Source organism: Oncorhynchus gorbuscha, linkage group LG11 (assembly GCF_021184085.1).
Source record: "Oncorhynchus gorbuscha isolate QuinsamMale2020 ecotype Even-year linkage group LG11, OgorEven_v1.0, whole genome shotgun sequence".
Classification (NCBI taxonomy): domain Eukaryota; kingdom Metazoa; phylum Chordata; class Actinopteri; order Salmoniformes; family Salmonidae; genus Oncorhynchus; species Oncorhynchus gorbuscha.
The window spans coordinates 47079601-47098378 of NC_060183.1; the positions used below are offsets into that span (position 1 = coordinate 47079601).

General features: G+C 42.6%; 2 protein-coding genes across 2 annotated transcripts; one reads left to right on the forward strand and one right to left on the reverse strand.

Annotated features, from left to right (window-relative positions):
- Positions 1 to 25: 25 nt before the first annotated feature.
- LOC124048774 (serine/threonine-protein phosphatase PGAM5, mitochondrial-like) lies at positions 26 to 7120 on the forward strand. The gene is made up of 6 exons (XM_046369841.1): positions 26 to 458; positions 629 to 810; positions 929 to 1054; positions 6082 to 6167; positions 6367 to 6497; positions 6755 to 7120. Exons 1-6 carry the CDS (start codon positions 226 to 228, stop codon positions 6903 to 6905), a joined length of 909 nt encoding a protein of 302 aa, XP_046225797.1. The 5' UTR covers positions 26 to 225; the 3' UTR covers positions 6906 to 7120.
- On the reverse strand, positions 7067 to 14694 carry LOC124048771 (ankyrin repeat and LEM domain-containing protein 2-like). Its single transcript, XM_046369839.1, has 13 exons — positions 14546 to 14694; positions 13389 to 13760; positions 13102 to 13299; positions 12759 to 12952; positions 12466 to 12654; positions 12193 to 12315; positions 11963 to 12026; positions 11685 to 11866; positions 11481 to 11587; positions 10345 to 10544; positions 9742 to 10222; positions 9472 to 9603; positions 7067 to 7777 (listed from the first exon to the last, which is right to left on the reverse strand). Exons 2-13 carry the CDS (start codon positions 13744 to 13746, stop codon positions 7633 to 7635), a joined length of 2373 nt encoding a protein of 790 aa, XP_046225795.1. The 5' UTR covers positions 13747 to 13760; positions 14546 to 14694; the 3' UTR covers positions 7067 to 7632.
- Between the last annotated feature and the right edge of the window lie 4084 nt (positions 14695 to 18778).

Consider the following 18778-nt stretch of genomic DNA (forward strand, 5'->3'; position numbering starts at 1 on the left):
TGGATAGGTAGCGTTTATTATTTCCGTATTTTTTTCCTTCCTACGTTTCCGTAGTTGCATCGCCTTTTCAGTGCATACGCCACTGCTGTCATTGTCCACGCACATCGATTATTTATTTAAAATGTTAATGTCTCAGATGTGGTAGCTAAATCAGTTTAGGTTTGTTACAGTAGTTGTTGCGTCTGGATTTGGTGATATCGTTTTGTTATCCTTTTCCTGGCAAGGATGTCTTTCAGGAGGTTAACAAAGCTGGTGTGTGGGCTTGCTGGTGGAACAGCAGTACTTGTGGCAATGGCTGAACCGAAAGGATATCCTTTTGAAAAAACGAAACATAACGGAAGTTCAAGAAAATGGACTGGTCTAGGTGTTCTCCAAGCAGCAGTGCCTCAGACGTGGTCACCAGGCCACGACCACACTGTGACTGCCAGTGGGAATGGCTGGGACAGTAACTGGGATAAGTAAGCTATAATTAGCCTAAATTAATTTCTCATGAGCACATCTCTCAGTAAAGGGAGTAAGATTGAACCAATCCAATCATTGATTGTCATTATGGGAATTTGTGTATGAAGTGAAACGATATGGTTCATAATTCCCTGATCTCTGCTTTTTCATGTGATTCATTTGTGAGGCGTGACCCCCTGGCATTCATAAATGGGAAGAAAAAGAAGGACAAAGAGATCACCAGTGAAGAACTGAACACAGAGGTGGAGAATAACAAACCCAAAGCGACTCGTCACATCTTCCTGATCCGCCACTCACAGTACAACCTGAATGGGAGTGTGGACAAGGAGAGGGTCCTAACCCCTCTAGGTATGTATATGAAATGCATTGATTAGTGTTGTAGCCATTAAAAAAATATCAGTGAGGAGGCTGAAGTAAATTGAATACAATAAAGCACTGATTGATTGATTGTTTGATTGATTTATAGGCAGGGAGCAGGCTGAGTACACTGGTCAGCGATTGGCTGCCCTGGGGTTGAAGTATGATGTCATGGTCCACTCCACCATGACCCGTGCTACAGAGACTGCCAGCATCATCAGCAAGCATCTTCCAGGTCAGAGACAACAGGACACCACTCATTCTAAGCTCGAATCAAAAGTACAGTACCAGTCAAAAGTTTGGACACCTACTCATTAAAGGGCTTTTCTTTATTTTTGACTATTTCCTTCATTGTAGAATAATAGTGAAGACATCAAAACCATGAAATAACACATATGGAATCGTGTAGTAACCAAAAAAGTGTTAAACAAATCAAAATATTTTTTGTATTTGAGATTCTTCAAAGTAGCCAACCTTTGCCTTGCCATTTGCACACGCTTGGCATTCTCTCAACCAGCTTCATGAGGTAGTTACCTGGAATGCTTTTCCAACAGTCTTGAAGGAGTTTCCACATATGCTGAGAACTTGTTGGCTGCCATCTCAGTTGGGTTGAGGTCGGGTGATTGTGGCCAGGTCATCTGACGCAGCACTCATCACTCTCCTTCTTGGTCAAATAGCCCTTATAAATCAAATCAAACTTTATTTGTCACATGTGCCGAATACAACATGTGTAGACTTTACCGTGAAATGCTTACTTACAAGTTCTTAACCAACAGTGCAGTTCAAGAAGAGTTAGGAAAATATCTACCAAGTAGACTAAAATAAAAAAGAGTTAGGAAAATATCTACCAAGTAGACTAAAATAAAAAGTAATAACAAAAAGTAACACAATAAGAATAACAATAACGAGGCTATATACAAGGGGCACCAGTACCGAGTCAGTGTGCGGGGGTACCGGTTAGTTGAGGTAATTTGTACATGTAGGTGGGGGTGAAGTGACTATGCATGGATAATTAACAGTGAGTATCAGCAGTGTACAAAAGATGTGGGGGTCAATGTAACTTGTCCAGTGGTGATTTTATTAATTGTTCAGCAGTCTTATGGCATGGGGGTAGAAGCTGTTGAGGAGCCTTCTGGTCCTAGACTTGGTGCTCCGGTACCGCTTGCTGTGCGGTAGCAGAGAAAACAGTATAACTTGGGTGACTGGAGTCTCTCTCAATTTTATTGGCTTTCCTCTGACACCGTCTATTGTATAGGTCCTGGATGGCAGGAAGCTTGGCCCCAGTGATGTACTGGGCCGTTCACATTACCCTCTGTAGCGACTTACGGTCAGATGCTGAGCTGTAGGAACCTTTGAGGATCTGGGGATCCATGCCAAGTCTTCAGTCTCCTAAGGGGGAAAAGGTTTTGTCGTGCCCTCTTCACGACTGTCTTGGTATGTTTGGACCATGCTAGTTCATTGGTGATGTGGACACCAAGGAACTTGAAGCTCTCGACCCGCTTCTCTACAGCCCTGTCGATGTTAATGAGGGCCTGTTTGGCCAGCCTTTTCCTGTAGTCCACGATCAGCTCCTTTGTCTTGTTCACAATGGGGGAGAGGTTGTTGTCCTGGCACCACACTGCCAGTTTTCTGACCACCTTCCTATAGGCCGTCTTATCGTTGTCGGTGATCAGGCCACCACTGTTGTGTTGTCAGCAAACTTAATGATGGTGTTGGAGTCGTGTTTGCCACACAGTCATGGGTGAACAGGGAATATAGGAGGGGGCTAAGTACACACCCCTGAGGGGCCCCAGTGTTAAGGATCAGCATGGCTGTGTTCCTTTTGTCCAGGTGGGAAAGGGCAATGTGGAGTGCGATGGAGATTGCGTGGATCTGTTGGGGCGGTATGCAAATTGGAATGGGTCTAGGGTGTCCGGGAGGATGCTGTTGTGAGCCATGACCAGCCTTTCAAACCACTTCATGGCTACCGACGTGAGTGCCACGGGGCGGTAATCATTTAGGCAGGTTACCTTTGCTTTCTTGGGCACAGGGACTATGGTCGTCTGCTTAAAACATGTAGATATTACAGACTCGGTTAGGGAGAGGTTGAAAATGTCAGTGGAGACACTTAACAGTTGGTCCACGCATGCTTTGCGTACACGTCCTGGTAATCCGTCTGGCCCAGCGGCTTTGTGAATGTTGACCTATTTTAAAGGTTTTATTCACATCGGCTACCGAGAGCTTTATCACACAGTCATCCAGAACAGCTGGTGCTCTTGTGAATGCTGCAGCGTTGCTTGCCTCGAAGCGAGCATAAAAGGCATTTAGCTCATCTGGTAGGCTCTTATCACTGGACAGCTCGCGCCTGTGTTTCCCTTTGTAATCCGTAATAGTTTTTAAGCCATGCCACATCAGACGAGCGTCATAGCCGGTGCAGTAGGATTCAATCTTAATCCTGTATTGACGCTTGGCTTGTTCGATGGTTTTCTGAGGGCATAGTGGGATTTCTTATAAACGTCTGGATTAGTCTCCCGCTCCTTGAAAGCGGCAGTCCTAGCTCGATCCGGATGTTGCCTGTAATCCATGGCTTCTGGTTGGGTTATGTACGTATGATGAAGCCGATGACTGACTGATGTGGAGTCCTCCTCAATGCCATTGGATGAATCCCGGAACATATTCCAGTCTGCTAGCAAAACAGTCCTGTAGTGTAGCATCCGCGTCATCTGACCAATTCCGTATTGAGCGAGTCACTGGTACTTCCTGCTTTAGTTTTTGCTTGTTAGCAGGAATCAGGAGGATAGAATTCAGGTCAGATTTGCCAAATGGAGGGCGGGGGAGAGCTTTGTATGCATCTCTGTGTGTGGAGTAAAGGTGGTCTAGGATTTTTTTTCTCTGGTTGCACATGTGACATGCTGGTAAAAAATTTGGTAAAACTAATTTAAGTTTGCCTGCATTAAAATCCCCAGCCACTAGGAGCGCCGCTTCTGTGTAATCATTTTCTTGTTTTCTTATGGCCTTAGAGTTGGTTGAGAGCAGTCTTCGTGCCAGCTTCATTTTGTTGTAGTAAATAGACAGCTACGAATAATATAGATAGTGTGGTCTACAGCTTATCATAAGGTACTCTACCTCAGGCGAGCAATACCTCGAGACTTCCTTAATATTAGACCTTGCGCCCCAGCTGTTATTGACAAATAGACACACACCCCCACCCCTCGTCTTACCAGAGGTAGCATCTCTGTTCTGCCAGTGCATGGAAAATACCGCTAGATCTATATTGTCCGTATCGTCGTTCAGCCACGTCTCTGTGAAACATAAGATGTTCGTTTTTGATGTCCCGTTGGTATGATAATCTTAATCGTAGGTCATCAATTTTATTTTCCAATGATTGCACATTAGCAAAAAGAACGGATAGCAGTGGGAGTTTACTCGCTCGCCTACGGATTCTCCGAAGGCAGCACGATCTGCGGCCCCTTCTCCTGCGTATTCACGAAAAAGGCGTGGCCTGTTCCAGTGAAAGCAGGATATCCTTCTTGTTAAAGGAAAAAGTTTCTTCCAGTCCGCGGTGAGTAATCGCAGTTCTCATGTCCAAAAGATATTTTTGGTCATAAGAGACGGTAGCAGCAACATTATGTCCAAAATAAGTTACGCAAAAAGGACAGATTCCAAGAACACAGGATGAGATGTTACTATCCTTTGTGCATGCACTTCCAAGAGTTCATGAACAGTGAGCTTGGTGAAATTTGGGGAGCGCATCGTCAGTAGTATACCTTTGGTTCCTAGGGTGTTTCGGCCTTTCACACTAAACACCCTCCCCAAATCCAAGGCACACTTAACCAGCATGACTTCCAGAGCATTCTGCAGCGATACGCCATCCCATCTGGTTTGGGCTTAGTGGGACTCATTTTTTTTTACCAGGCCAAACACATAGAAATACAAACATAGAACAAAAACATAGAATACCCACCCACATCACACCCTGACCAAAGTAAAAATAGAAACATACAAAGCAATCTACGTGACGTTGGGAGGATGTAAAACGTCAGCCATGTCCTTCGACGTCATCTTGGAGCTCTGAATGGAGGTGTGATGTGGGTGGGTATTTTATGTTTTTGTTCTATGTGTTTTGGCCTGGTAAAAAAAAACAAATGAGACCCACTAAGCCCAAACCAGATGGGATGGCGTATCGCTGCAGAATGCTCTGGAAGTCATGCTGGTTAAGTGTGCCTTGAATTCTAAATAGATCACAGACCGTGTCACCAGTAAAGCCCCCCCCCCCCCCCACACCATCACACCACCTCCTCCATGCTTCACGGTGGGAACCACACATGCGAAGATCATCCATTCACCTACTCTGCTTCTCACAAAGATACGGCGGTTGGAAACAAAAACCTCAAATTTGGACTCATCAGACCAAAGGACAGATTTCCATCAGTTTTCATCAGTAATATTCATTGTTTGGGCCAAGAAACACAAGCAAGTCTCTTCTTCTTATTGGTGTCCTTTTAGTAGTGGTTTCTTTTCAGCAATTCAACCATGAAGGCCTGATTTCGTCTCCTCTGAACCGTTGATTTGTGTCTGTTACTTGAACTCTGTGAAGCATTTATTTGGGCTGCAATTTCTGAGGCTGGTAACTCTAATATACTTTCCTCTGCAGCAGATGTAACTCTGGGTCTTCCTTTCCTGTTGAGGTCCACATGAGAGCCAGTTTCTTCATCAGCAATTGATGGTTTTTGCAACTGCACTTGAAGAAACTGTAAAGGTTCTTGAAATGTTCTGTATTGACTGACCTTAAAGTAATGATGGACTGATGTTTCTCTTTGCCTATTTAACCTGTTCTTGCCATAATATGGACTTGGTCTTTTACCAAATAGGGATATCTTCTATATACCCCCCTACCTTGTCACAACACAACTGATTGGCTCAAACACATTTTAAGAAGGAAAGAAATTCCACAAATTATCTTTAACAAGGCACACCTGTTAATTGAAATTCATGCCAGGTGACTACCTCATGAAGCTGGTTGAGGGAATGCCAAGAGTGCCTTGATGACAGCTTTGCACAAATGGTGGCTACTTTGAAGAATCTAAAGTCTAAAATATTTTGCTACATGATTCCGTATGTGTTATTTCCTAGTTTTGATGTCTTCACTATTATTCTACAATGTAGAAAATAGTAAAAATAAAAACCCTTGAATGAGTAGGTGTGTCCAAACTTTTGACTGGTACTGTAATTCTAAGCCTCCAAACTGAACAGTACTAAACAACTTGCTCTCTCTGCATTAAGAGGTGGACAAAGTGAGCTGTGACCTGCTAAGAGAGGGTGCTCCCATTGAGCCTGTGCCACCAATCTCCTGGAAACCTGACTGTGTGGTGAGTGATCTGCTATCCTTAGTCCTGGAGATGGATACAATTACCCACTTGCACTTATTTTTTGTGCGATATTCACTTAAAGGCTTAACCGATACAAACCATTTAGCACTTGAGCTTCAAAGCAATCTGTTAAAGTGCTGTACAAAATTGGCTGTCAAACTTTCCCTCACACACTGTACTGGTGCTTTGGTTTCTGCAGTATCATGAAGATGGAGCTCGAATCGAGGCAGCCTTCCGTCGCTACATCCACCGTGCAGACAGCAAGCAGACAGAGGATAGCTACGAGATCATTGTCTGCCACGCAAATGTTATTCGCTACTTTGTGTGCAGGTTAGTCAAGTATTCTACAACACGCTAATGGAGTTGCATTGCTCAGCTAATTCATAGTGAGTGATTTCTCCTCGGTGAGGTGAACATTCAAGAGGTTCACAGATTACTGGAAAGGTGTGGAAAAACATGATCTACTTGTCAATGTTCAACACTGATATCGTCCCACGGTCCTGGTTTCCTGTAGTAATGCTTTAATCGGGACACATTTCTTTAGGCATTGATTGTGAGGTCGGAACTGTTTCTCTTGGTTGATCCAGGGCTCTGCAGTTTCCCCCAGAAGGTTGGCTGCGGCTGGGCCTGAATAACGGCAGCATCACCTGGATCACCATCAGACCCAGTGGCAGGGTGGGACTGAGGATGATGGGCGACTCAGGCTTTATGCCTCCTGAAAAACTTACCCGTACCTGACACTCCTTCCAACACTGCTGGCCCCATGTAACCGGACCTTCTGCAGCCACCATTTCTCCTCTAAGATGGTTTTGCCCACGTTGGGAATCATTCTTTTGACTGAAGTTTTGTATGGAAAAATAATTTGTAATGTATTTTACAGAGTGCCATTTCTTAGTAAATTGATTTGATAATGCTTTAATATGACATTTTATGAATAAACATGAGGAAATGTACCGACTACCTCATATCCGTTTGTGTATAGGTATACATTAAAACAATTAGATAATTTAAAACTCTTAAATTTACCCTGAATCAGCTAGTTAAGTAATTAACAATATAAAAACATTTATAAGAAAATGCATCATTGCAAATTGTAAATACATTACATACTGTATCACTTTAGTATTGGGAGCAGTGTACACCATTAGGTAAATTCAAAGTGTAATCTGTAGCTATGCTATCCGGCAGAAGGGAATGCTTGCATTGTGGACATGCATTAGTGCAAATATCAGCTCAATAGTTACCAGATAAGGTAATAGTGGCTTGCATAGAAAAGCCAAAAGAGTTACATGAATGGAAAACAGCACAAAGGTAAAATAAGGACATGTAACGTGTTAAATGGCAATGTAGTGGTCCCCTGCCTGGGTTCTAAAGTCAGACTATAGACCTGATGTGGTGGTACAGGATGTTGGACCACATTCAGATTGTGGGACATGATATCCTGTTTGCTTGTGGTTCCCCTGTGTCAGGTTGGGGAGTGGAATAGAGTCCTGCAGAGGATGGTCTGGGAGTAACAGCTCTGGGTGTTGGGGCCTGGGCTGTGAAAGCTGAGCCTGCTGGGAGAACAGTTTGGTGTCCCAGTCAAGCTTCTCCTTTTTGGGCTTGGCCAGCTGGAAATACAAAACAGCAGCATTAACCACCTGAGAGTTATACAACAAAGCAGGATCAATGAGTTAGCCAGAAACTAACATTTGATTTAATGGTTCATTTAAAAAAAAAAAAAGCTTAATTAATGTTTTTTATTTTGTTAAATCAATTAGACCATGCCCATTTCAAATGCATTTTTCTACAAAATAAAAAATTACATCATAATATTAAGACAAGTTAACTCCATAATCCTACTTTGTAGTATACCGCTCAAGAGTATCGAAGACAATATACAGTTGATGTCGGAAGTTTACATACACATAGGTTGGAGTCATTAAAACTCGTTTTTCAACCACTCCACATTTGTTAAACTATAATTTTGGCAAGTCTGTTAGGACATACTGTATACTTTGTGCATGACAAGTAATATTCCCAACAATTGTTTACAGACAGATTATTTCACTGTATCACAATTCCAGTGGGTCAGAAGTTTACATACACTGCCTTTAAACAGCTTGGAATATTCCAGAAATTATGTCATGGCTTTAGAAGCTTCTGATAGGCTACTTGACATCATTTGCGGTATACCCGTGGGTGTATTTCAAGGCCTACCTTCAAACTCGCCTCTGCTTGACATCATGAGAAAATCTAAAGAAATCAGCCAAGACCTCAGAATTGTAGACCACAAGTCTAGTTCATCCTTGGGAGCAATTTCCAAATGCCTGAAGGTACCACATTCATCTGTACAAACAATAGTATGCAAGTATAAACACCATGGGACCACGCAGCCGTCATACCACTCAGGAAGGAGCCACTCAGCAAGGAAGAAGCCACTGCTCCAAAACCACCATAAAAAAGCCAGACTACGGTTTGCAACTGCACATGGGGACAAAGAAATATCCTCTGGTCTGATGAAACAAAATTAAAACTGTTTGGCCATAATGACCATCGTTATGTTTGGAGGAAAAAAGTGGAGGCTTGCAAGCCAAAGAACACCATCCCAACTGAAGCACGGGGATGGCAGCATCATGTTGTGTGGGTGCTTTGCTGCAGGAGGGACTGGTGGCATCATGAGGGTGGATATATTGAAGCAACATCTCAAGACATCAGTCAGGAAGTTAAAGCTTGGTCGCAAATGGGTATTCCAAATGGACAATGACCCCAAACATACTTCCAAAGTTGTGGCAAAATGGCTTAAGGACAACAAAGTCAAGGTATTGGAGTGGCCATCACAAAGCCCTGACCTCAATCCTATAGAAGATTTGTGGGCAGAACTGAAAAAGTGTGTGCGAGCAAGGCCTATAAACCTGATTCAGTTACACCAGCTCTATCAGGAGGAATGGGACAAAATTCACCCAACTTATTGTGGGAAGCTTGTGGAAGGCTACCCGAAACATTTGACCCAAGTTAAACAATTTAAAAGGCAATGCTACCAAATACTAATTGAGTGCATGTCAACTTCTGACCCACTGGGAATGTGATAAAATAAATAAAAACTGAAATAAATCATTCTCTACTATTATTCTGACATTTCACATTCTTAAAATAAAGTGATGATCCTAACTGACCTAAGACATGGAACTTTTACTATGATTAAATGTCAGGAATTATGAAAAACTGAGTGTGAATGTATTTGGCTAAGGTATATGTAAACTTCCGACTTTAACTGTATGTCTGCTGACACAGCATAAAGAAACAGAATAGGTATCTATCTCACCTTAGCCTCTGTGAAGAGGGATAGGCCAGAATGGTGGTCTTCCACTTAGTAATGCAAGGGTATCTCTCAAGGTCAATCTCCATGTTATTCATTGCAGACAGGACCTCACTGTCCAACTTGGTGGGAAATTCCCTGCAAGAAAGAGTAAAATAACATTGGTTAGCATTTCCATTGGGCTACAAAGAAACATTTATTGTACCAGTTTAAATTGCAACAGATCATTTTGACAGGTTGACTGATGTACAGTAAATAAACAAAGACTAGACTTACCCATCCATAAACAGTTCCTGTCTTCGTCTTGTAGGGGTGTCAGTCATCAGAATTGTGTCCTTAGCGGTGTCTCCTTCCGTTGATTTGTAAGATGCGCTAGAGGATCCTGAGTCTCTCCTCCGGTCTCCACCATCTCTGGGACCATCTGGGCCCTCTGAGTCTGAGCCCTCATCTGCAGTCAGATACTCCTCAGAGCTAGGGTTAGAGAGCTCCTCCACCTGCCTCTTCCCCCGACTCCTCTCCCAGGTCCTCCAGAAGCTACCGTCCCCCAGGTCCAGGCCTTCTCTCCAAGGTACAGAGGGAGCCAGACATGCCTTCTCTGAGTCCTCCACAGTGCCAGATGCTACCTTTAGACTGGCTTTCTCAAACTCTGGCAGGAGGTTACACACAGGTGACTGGGAACTGTTCTCCACTGGTGCGGAGTTCTTGTCATTTAGGATGTGGTTCGACAGGGCATGGCTCTGGTGGTTTTTCTGCTCCTCTGAAATGACGGAAAACACATGAATTTGAGATTACTTTGGGATTTCCCTGTATAATTTCAAGCATGAAATAATATGATATAACATGTTTGTAAGGTTGTAGATTTTCTATGGAAATGCTTACCTTTGGAGGGTGTTGATGTTTTAAATCCACCACCGGTCTCCTCTGTCCTCCCATATTCTTCTCGGGGAAGCTCACTTCGGTCCTTCCTATCCAGATACTCTTCCAGCCTCTTCCATCCCTCCTCTGTAGACAGGTCAGTGAAGCTCTGAAGGAAGTCCCAGTACTCTGCCCAAGGATGCCCCATGCCATGTGCAATCTCCCTGTTGAGAGAGATCAGATCGATCAGAAAATATGCCAACTGTCGCCATTGCATTTTTCCTTGACATTACATTCATCGATCGTCAGCAAGTTTACGGTTACTTGATCAAATGTGCTTGTTTGTTTCCTTAGAGTTTAGCCTATTAAAAGCTCACTGCAGTCAAAAACTATATTTGCCTATGCTTTACATATACACTGAGTGTACAAAACATTAGGAACACCTTCCTAATATTGAGTTGCACGCCCTTTTGCCATCAGTACAGCCTCAATTCATCAGAGCATGGACTCATGTCAAAAGCGTTCCACAGGGATGCTGGCCCATGTTGACTCCAATGCTTCCCAAAGTTGTGTCAAGTTGGCTGGATGTCCTTTGTGCAGTGGACCATTTTTGATATACACAAGAAAATGTTGAGTATGATAAACCCAGCAGCGTTGCAGTTCTTGACCCACTCAAACTGGTGCGCCTGGCACCTCATTCCCTGTTCAAAGGCACTTCAAAATCTTTTGTCTTGCCCATTCACCTACATACACAATCCATGTCTCAATTATTTCAAGGCATAAAAATAATTTAACGCGTGTCCTCCCCTCCCCTGATTGAAGTTGATATAACAAGTGACATGAATTATGGATCAGAGCTTTCACCAGGATTCACCTGGTCAGTCTATATCATGGAATGAGCTGGTCCTAATGTTTTGTGCACTCAGTGTATTTCCACACTATACGGTTGGAACAATATTATGATCATGCCCTTAGTGTAAGAGCTGCTTGAAAAGACTCCCTGAAATTTCAACCTGTTTTGCTGTGATGGTGGAACCATTTTAATTCAAAACAATTACAGTAAGGTACTTCATTGTTACCCAGAAATAATTTAATTTGAGATAAAAACAGCTGCATTTGACCTTTAAAAAAGGTCACAGGTCCACTGTCCATTCACTCACCTCCCCACACGCTCTGCACCCCTGTCAGGGTCAGATTTGAGAATACGGTGGAAATACTCTGCTCGATCCCTGGGTGGAGTTCTCCATAGTCTATGGAACTCATCTGCCTGGAAGACCAAAACAGAAAATGGGTTTAGAGACAAAGACCTGAGCCTCTACAGATGGATTATTTAATTGTATAATACTCCAAGCTATTGAGATTACCTTTGAAGGACTGAGGGGACCCACATACGCTCTCACAGTCATGACTGGGTCTATGGGACTCCCAGCCACTCCTGATCCCAGCGAATGAAAATCCACCTCCAGTGGGCTTGGAGACCATGGCAAACCAATCACAGGCTGGAAGCTGTTGTCTGTATCCCTCAGCAAGGGAACATAACACCGTTCTGTCAGAAAAGGTCAAAGTTAACAATGTGTTCACAAGTTGGCTTTTACACATAAAAAAGGTTTTATAGCCACCGTTGGCAAACATCTAAACGTACCCTCCAAATATTCCTTGATCTTCTTCTTTATGTCAGAGGTTTTGTTTTTCCTCTCACATATCACCTGTAAAGGCATTTATAAAGTCAAGTATTTAGTCCTCTAAATCGTCTCTTTTCTGGCATGACATTCAGGGGACAATACACCTTACTGAACAGAAATGGAATGCTTTACTAAGAGAAGGGTTTTTAGTGCAAATTAAGTGGTTCTTCATAGCTGTAATGTGGCTTACAGTAGAGGGCTTCTGGTTGTACTTGTTCTGCCGGTGTTTATCAGTGGCCGGATGAGAACACAGCACGTTGACCACGTCTGGACAGCCAAACTTACAGGCAAAGTGAAGAGGAGTTTCATTGCTCTAAAGGGACATCACACACATTCAGTACATCTCATGAATACCTTACGTACACAATTTAACACTAACAGACTATAATGTCTGTGTGCATTGTGCTGACTACCAACCCCCATTGTATTACACAGTTACAGTTCATAGACTGCAAGTTCTCACTGCTTTGTCAGGTGTGTTGAGGTACAGGTCAACGAGGTAGCGGATGCGTTGGTGTAACATGGCCTCCTGGTCATCGGGATACATGAGTCTCATGAAGTCTGGGCTCTCCAGAGTGTCCAGGAGGAGCTGGACCATCCCTGACTGGTTCTCTTTGGCCGCCACATGCAGGACGTTATAATGGCATCCTTCCTATAAAAACAACAGGAATACAGAGTTATTCCACACCAGAGAATGTGAAGCACTATTCTGCTCCCATGGACATGACAGAAACAATAATTATCTCAAATGCATACATGCACGATGGTGGGGTTGTCTCCAGATCCGATAAGGTAGCGTGGGTTGGCCCAGACCAGCTTGCTGAAGGCTTCCTTGTCCCCCTTCTCCACTGCCTTTCTCAGCTTGGCTGTCAGGTCCTGGGTGCGGGGGCTGCGGAATTCATTAGCCCTTTCCAGGTTCACAGGTAAAGTCCCTGATGCGGTAGGGCTTCCTGGGAGGACAAGGGTGTCATTGTATGCATGCCGGTCAACCTTTTTCTTGCTAATTTTACATGACACAAAAGAGGTGAATGATCCATCTAGCTTTCTATCTATATAGTAGCTCTATATTAGATAAAGCTATGCTATGAAGCAGACACACCTGTGTGGACTACAGGTTGCAGCGCTCCCTGGGGCCCGTCTGGTGCAGTTGTGCTGGCTACAGCTGGGCAATGTTCATTGATGCCTTTTGAGAATTTCTCCGCTTCCTCTCGTGTTGAGAAGGACTTAAACCTGGACTCTTTCATTGTCCTCATGGCTCTCAGAGCTTTCTTCCTGTCCACATATACATGTACTTTGTCTGGTGGGGAAAACATAGTCATTCACCACACATTGAACTCAGAGACAATCTCTATCTTGCACTATTCATAGGATAAAAAGAGGTCTTACCATCAGTGACCACTGACTCCTCCCAATGAGGACATACACCATAGTAAACAAGGGGAAATTCTGGTTCATCCAATTCCTCTGTCTCTTTGCACTCCTCTGCTGGTGATTTGAGTTCCAGGGCGTGGTCTGCTTCTACTGTATCTGTTAAGGGTCTATTAGGCTCTGCATTAGAGGTGCTACCTTCACCAGTCACCCCTCCATCCCCTCCCTGCTTCTCCAGGAGGGTTCTGGCCAGCTTCCTCTCAAAGATGGCTCTTGTAGTGGTGGTAAGGGGACCACACTTCAGCCCTGCCCCGATAATCTCCTGTCGTAGCTGATCTGGGTTCAGGGTCTGCAGCCTGCTCATGACTTCCTCCATGTTGCTGTCACTACCTATGATAAATAAATGTGGCATATCCAGAGAAGAGTCATGTTACAAATATACTCTGAAGAATATACTACTAATCATTCGCATCAGAAATGACACGTTCCAGGCCTTAAAACAGTAGATAACCAACAAATAAAATGGTACGTTGTGTCATAGGCTAAAGATCAAATGTTATTGAACCACTCTGGCCACGTTCTCTTCAAAATCACATGCATAATTGGCAAAACCATGGTCTAAATCGGAAGAATTACTACACGCCATTGTAGCCTACGTATATATATATTTTGGGATGTGGAACGATTCCATGTGGAGAATATTGTAACAATGTAGCTGGAGCACGTATTCTGTTTACCTACGCCTGTTATTTACCTATCGGGGCGCGAACTCATTGGTCAATTCAAACAAAACGATGCCCCGCCTTTTCCAATATGACTCATAATACAAATAGTTGTACATTTGTAATAATGTATGCTGTCATTACATTCAACGTGCTGCAGCTCTAGTGCATTTGCATGTACACAATCGATAGTTACATGTATTCTTTAGGCTACGATACGTACTTAGGATGGCCCAATTCTCACAATATCTGCCCCATAATCATTGGTTATGAGAAACTTATAGTGCTAGGGCTAGGCCATATATTCCCATTGAGGAATGTACTACAACAGCTAACTTTTCCATAGCCACCCTAGCTAATAGCAGCTAAGACCTGATTCAATTACGTGCCAGACATGTATTTAACTTAAATGGACTCGTAAACGTTCTCGAATACACTCAGATAATATCTTACTTCACAAACTCGTGCTTGTCGTCCTCCTGTGGTGTACTCATTACGTCAGTCAACGGAAACCGTTTAAGAACCGATAGCACCAAAGATTTGTATAACTAAGATAGTCGTTTCCAATGGGAACAAGTGAGTCATAGTGGGCAGAACAAACAAGGATGTGATCAGAGCCAAGCACGAGATAGCGAGATCCTATTGGCGCGTTCTAGCAATTATTTGCATATTTCCGTTAGGGAACGCCTACTATATGAAGTGCGCGTGTGCAATAACTAAATTCGCATTTGCACTCCTTCTAAACAACGCATTTTTTTACTTTAACAAGGGGTAAAGTTTACAAAACATTGTCCACTCTGTTCGAAACAAATTATAGTTTTGGGAACAGAAAACTGTACTGAGATCAAATGTGTCATTAATAAGAACATTTGCAGAATGTCGGCCAAAATCCATCTCGTTCCATCTTCTCCCACTGCCGGCCACTGGGCTTCCTCTCACTACCATATTTGGTAGTGATTGGAAACTCCATGCGGAAGCTTCACATTTATACGTCCAGTGAAATATCTGTCTCATTGTTCGAGCTGTGATAGCACTGACCAAGCCAACAGATCAAACGAAACGGGGAGGGACCTTCTTCTTCTTCTTTTTATTAGCGGACTATATCCCAAAATGTGTATTGCCGCAACCTACTGTGTGGGGTAAAAACGTAGATACTTTAACGAAAAAAAGTAAACGTACTCTACTTCGTCAAATGTACTCAGATCCCTACACAAGCTCGGGGGCCTGACCCTTCAAACACACCGATAGTGTCATTGCGTTTTGGTACACCAAAATGACTTTATTTCCAATGAAACGCTGCGTTTTCCTTGCACCATTGAGTTGCAGAGGCACTTGCAGGCGTTCAGTGTGGTGTTTTTGTGCAAAATAGTATGCAGCATAATCTGAAAATGTATGCAACAAAAGCTCAAAATACACCTTCTGACACCAGTTCTGTCCAGCCATCTATGCATACAGTTTGAAGCATATGGTCGATAAAGCCAACGTTTGCACCACACCGAATGCAATGCTGCAAGGCAAACGCAGCGTTTATTTGGAAATGAATGTACTTCTTGTGTACCAAAATTAAATGACGCTGTCGGTGTGTTAGACAGTATTCCCTCCAATGTTTCAGCCGTGAAAATCCTGGAGATCCAAGAATCTTTCAGCCGCTTTTACACTGATTTCCAGTTCCTTAGATGTTTTGTATGTTTGACCTGTGCAATTATCACCTGCGCAATAAACGCAACAATAGCAACCTTCTTCACAATTAGATTTCACAACTGACTGACATCCACAGACTGTTGGCCATCCACTGCATTCATCATCTCTACTCCCTGCTTCGACAATTTTCACTGCCTCTGCATAGGAGACCTTCTCAACAGCCCTGATCCTTCCTAATTTGACCTTCACTCAGGGAACTCTGGAACGTGATTCCCATCACAATTGCAACACCGTGCATCCTCAGACTCTTCAACAATGATATTCCGTTTGCAAACACTTTACACGTGGTCAATCGTTTTATATTTATGACATTGAATGGACTTTTGTACATAAACTCGCATCGCATATCTCATATATACCAACTTTACATGGTTTGGGATAGCTTCTTCATCAAACATCAATAATAGAGAAAGCTTTTCCTCCTTTCCATTCACAGTGTGTGTTAAGCGATGTCAACTATTCCTGTTCCTCTTTAACCACGACGGCTTAATGTCCATCGAGACGCCAGATGACACCTTTTATCGGTTCCCTACTCCGATAATCATAACATTCCACTTAATGGATTGATTATTTGTACATCCACAGTTCTTTCTCCTTTTTGGGGGGAGGACCTACCTGCATTTGACCAATAGAAACTCTCGTTTTCGTTGCAAAACATTTGCCATTTTGAGTAAACTGTTTCTGTTGCAAAACGTTTTGCCACAGACACAATGTTTTGTAACAGAATCAGTGTAATGAATACAACTCTGATCATTTTTTCCACACCCATTGGCCCACACTCCAATCAGACAGTATTCAAGATGTGTAATGTTCTAAAACTGTCATTGTGGAGTGCAGTATGATTTTATGAGAGGCAATGTTAGCCAGCAGGTGGCAATATACATTATGAAATAATCATATTCTCATATGATCCCAAATCCATGTGAGAGAAAAATTGTTTTTATTTTAAGCTGAAAGTGGATTCTCAAGAAGACAGAAAATAAATAAGAGGCACCATGAACACACATGTAGACCTAGTATTTGTGTATGTTTATATAATATATAGAAGTCCTCTCTCAGAGATAATGTAGGCTATAATACAGCTTCACCTCTCCACTACCTGAGACTAGGGGCTATTGTCTTCCTCCCCATAGGTTATTGAACTGGATGTGATGGTCTGAGAGAAGGCGCAATTTGACGATAATGCTTCTTCCCCCATTAGTCTCTGAATCTCACAGTCATAATGTCTCTCCTGACCCTTTTACAGATAGTTCTACCGGGGTCGCCCCTGACCCCTGCTGGAATTGAATTACCCCTGCACTCTTCCCCTTTCATCATGACAGAGCTCAGGGGAGCCAGTGGCATGTGGTGAGAGAGGAGATGCTACAGAGAAGTTCATTGGTTCATTCGCCTCTTTCCTTCCGCCTGCCAGGCACAGATGGTATTCTTTATTAGTGTCAGCGCCAGGTTCATTCTGCTCTGATGAGGACACTCGGTAGAGGGAGGGCCTGCCTGACATCCTCAGCGGTGACAGACAGCTAGCGGAAGTGGAAGAGTCCAGGGCAGCAGCCAAATGGCATGGCTGAGATAGGATGTAACTATATGGGAGTTGGGAGAACACAGGGGGGCTTGGTTAATATTTTGAGAACATCTGTCAGTGAATAGGCCTGAGTCTAAACAAAAGTCTGCAAACATACTTTATCATGTTGATTATTCAAACCAAGCAGATCTTGTCTGCTGTATGAAATAAATGTTTTTATATATATATATATATGAGCATGACCATTATAACCAGATTTAACAAAAATGCCAGATTAGGATTCTGGCTTGGTTAATATTCATGAACACTTTCATAACACCCATTTTTGAATGTGTAAATCTGACATGGTAATGCAGTGATTAGATTATCATCATGTTCTGATTGATTAATATAAGCACAAAGACATCTGTCTCAGCCTTTCAGGGTAAAAGTAATCACGTGGATGGTTTTCAATCTATAATTAAATTTTTCCTGCATTCCCTAAAATACTTTCACAGATTGCACAGGCAGCTTTCGCATGTTGTTTCTCTTTGTTATACTGTATTTCCCAGGCAAAATGTATCCATATTTGCATCCCTCAGCATGTCCCCTTGGACATGCTATTGTTTTTGATAAGCGGCTTTCTGGATAAAAATGATCTCAGTCTCTCTTCTTGTTGTTTCTCTTCTCGGGGATAAAACAGCAATATATACAAGATGTTGATTTTTCACCGCTTTTTCAAGCATTCATTTAAAACCGAATTGTCTTTTTAAATAGACCATTTCAGCTGTGTGTGTGTGTGTGCGTGTGTGTGCGTGCGTGTGTGTGTGTTTGCGTGAGTGCGTGTGCGTGTGTGTGTGTGTGTGTGTGTGTGTGTGTTAAATCTAGCTAGAGGTACATTGAACCCTTTTTGTCTGACAGAAATATATCCCAATTTTAATTTCTCAATCTCTTTGTACAGTTCCACTTCATGCTATCAGAAAATGTGTCCCTTCCTTTTTTTGTTGTAGACTATAGAGATTCATATGACTTACATGAGGAAGAATAACTGGAGTTTGCCAAAATAACATGGAAATAGACACAGTATTGTAAACATGTTGACATACCTTAGCAGAATATTGTTTGAGTGAAAGGGGGTAATTAACATGCTGCAAAAGTCTGTTTGAGAATCTAATGTAAATTTAAACACACGTTCAGATGAGTGACTGCTCTTTTACTGTTGAAATTCACTTAATGCTCTCCCTTGATGGTTGTGCTTAGTTGCTAAATGAACGTCAATCTGCTTTGGAAAGTCATTTTTTTGCAACGAAACATCAAATTGAGAAGATGATTGAAAAAAGAAAACCGAAAAAAATCCACTGTGTTTTTTTCCACATGGATTGATTCAAAGGAAGGATTTTAAAATTCATCCAAAGAGTAAATGTTCTATTTCTACACTAATTCTATTATACAGGGGTATTCTTACTGTCCTGGAGAATGTATTACAA

Bases quoted from the DNA above. Each gene is read 5' to 3' on its own strand.
- LOC124048771 (XM_046369839.1), bottom strand. From the start codon at position 13,746: ATGGAGGAAGTCATGAGCAGGCTGCAGACCCTGAACCCAGATCAGCTA. The intron at 13,300-13,388 runs GTAAGACCTCTT...TTTCCCCACCAG, and splicing joins GGAGTCAGTGGTCACTGATG to ACAAAGTACATGTATATGTG. The intron at 10,545-11,480 runs GTGAGTGAATGG...CTCTCTCAACAG, and splicing joins GGTGCAGAGCGTGTGGGGAG to GGAGATTGCACATGGCATGG.
- LOC124048774 (XM_046369841.1), top strand. From the start codon at position 226: ATGTCTTTCAGGAGGTTAACAAAGCTGGTGTGTGGGCTTGCTGGTGGA. The intron at 459-628 runs GTAAGCTATAAT...TTCATTTGTGAG, and splicing joins TGGGACAGTAACTGGGATAA to GCGTGACCCCCTGGCATTCA. The intron at 1,055-6,081 runs GTCAGAGACAAC...CTCTGCATTAAG, and splicing joins CATCAGCAAGCATCTTCCAG to AGGTGGACAAAGTGAGCTGT.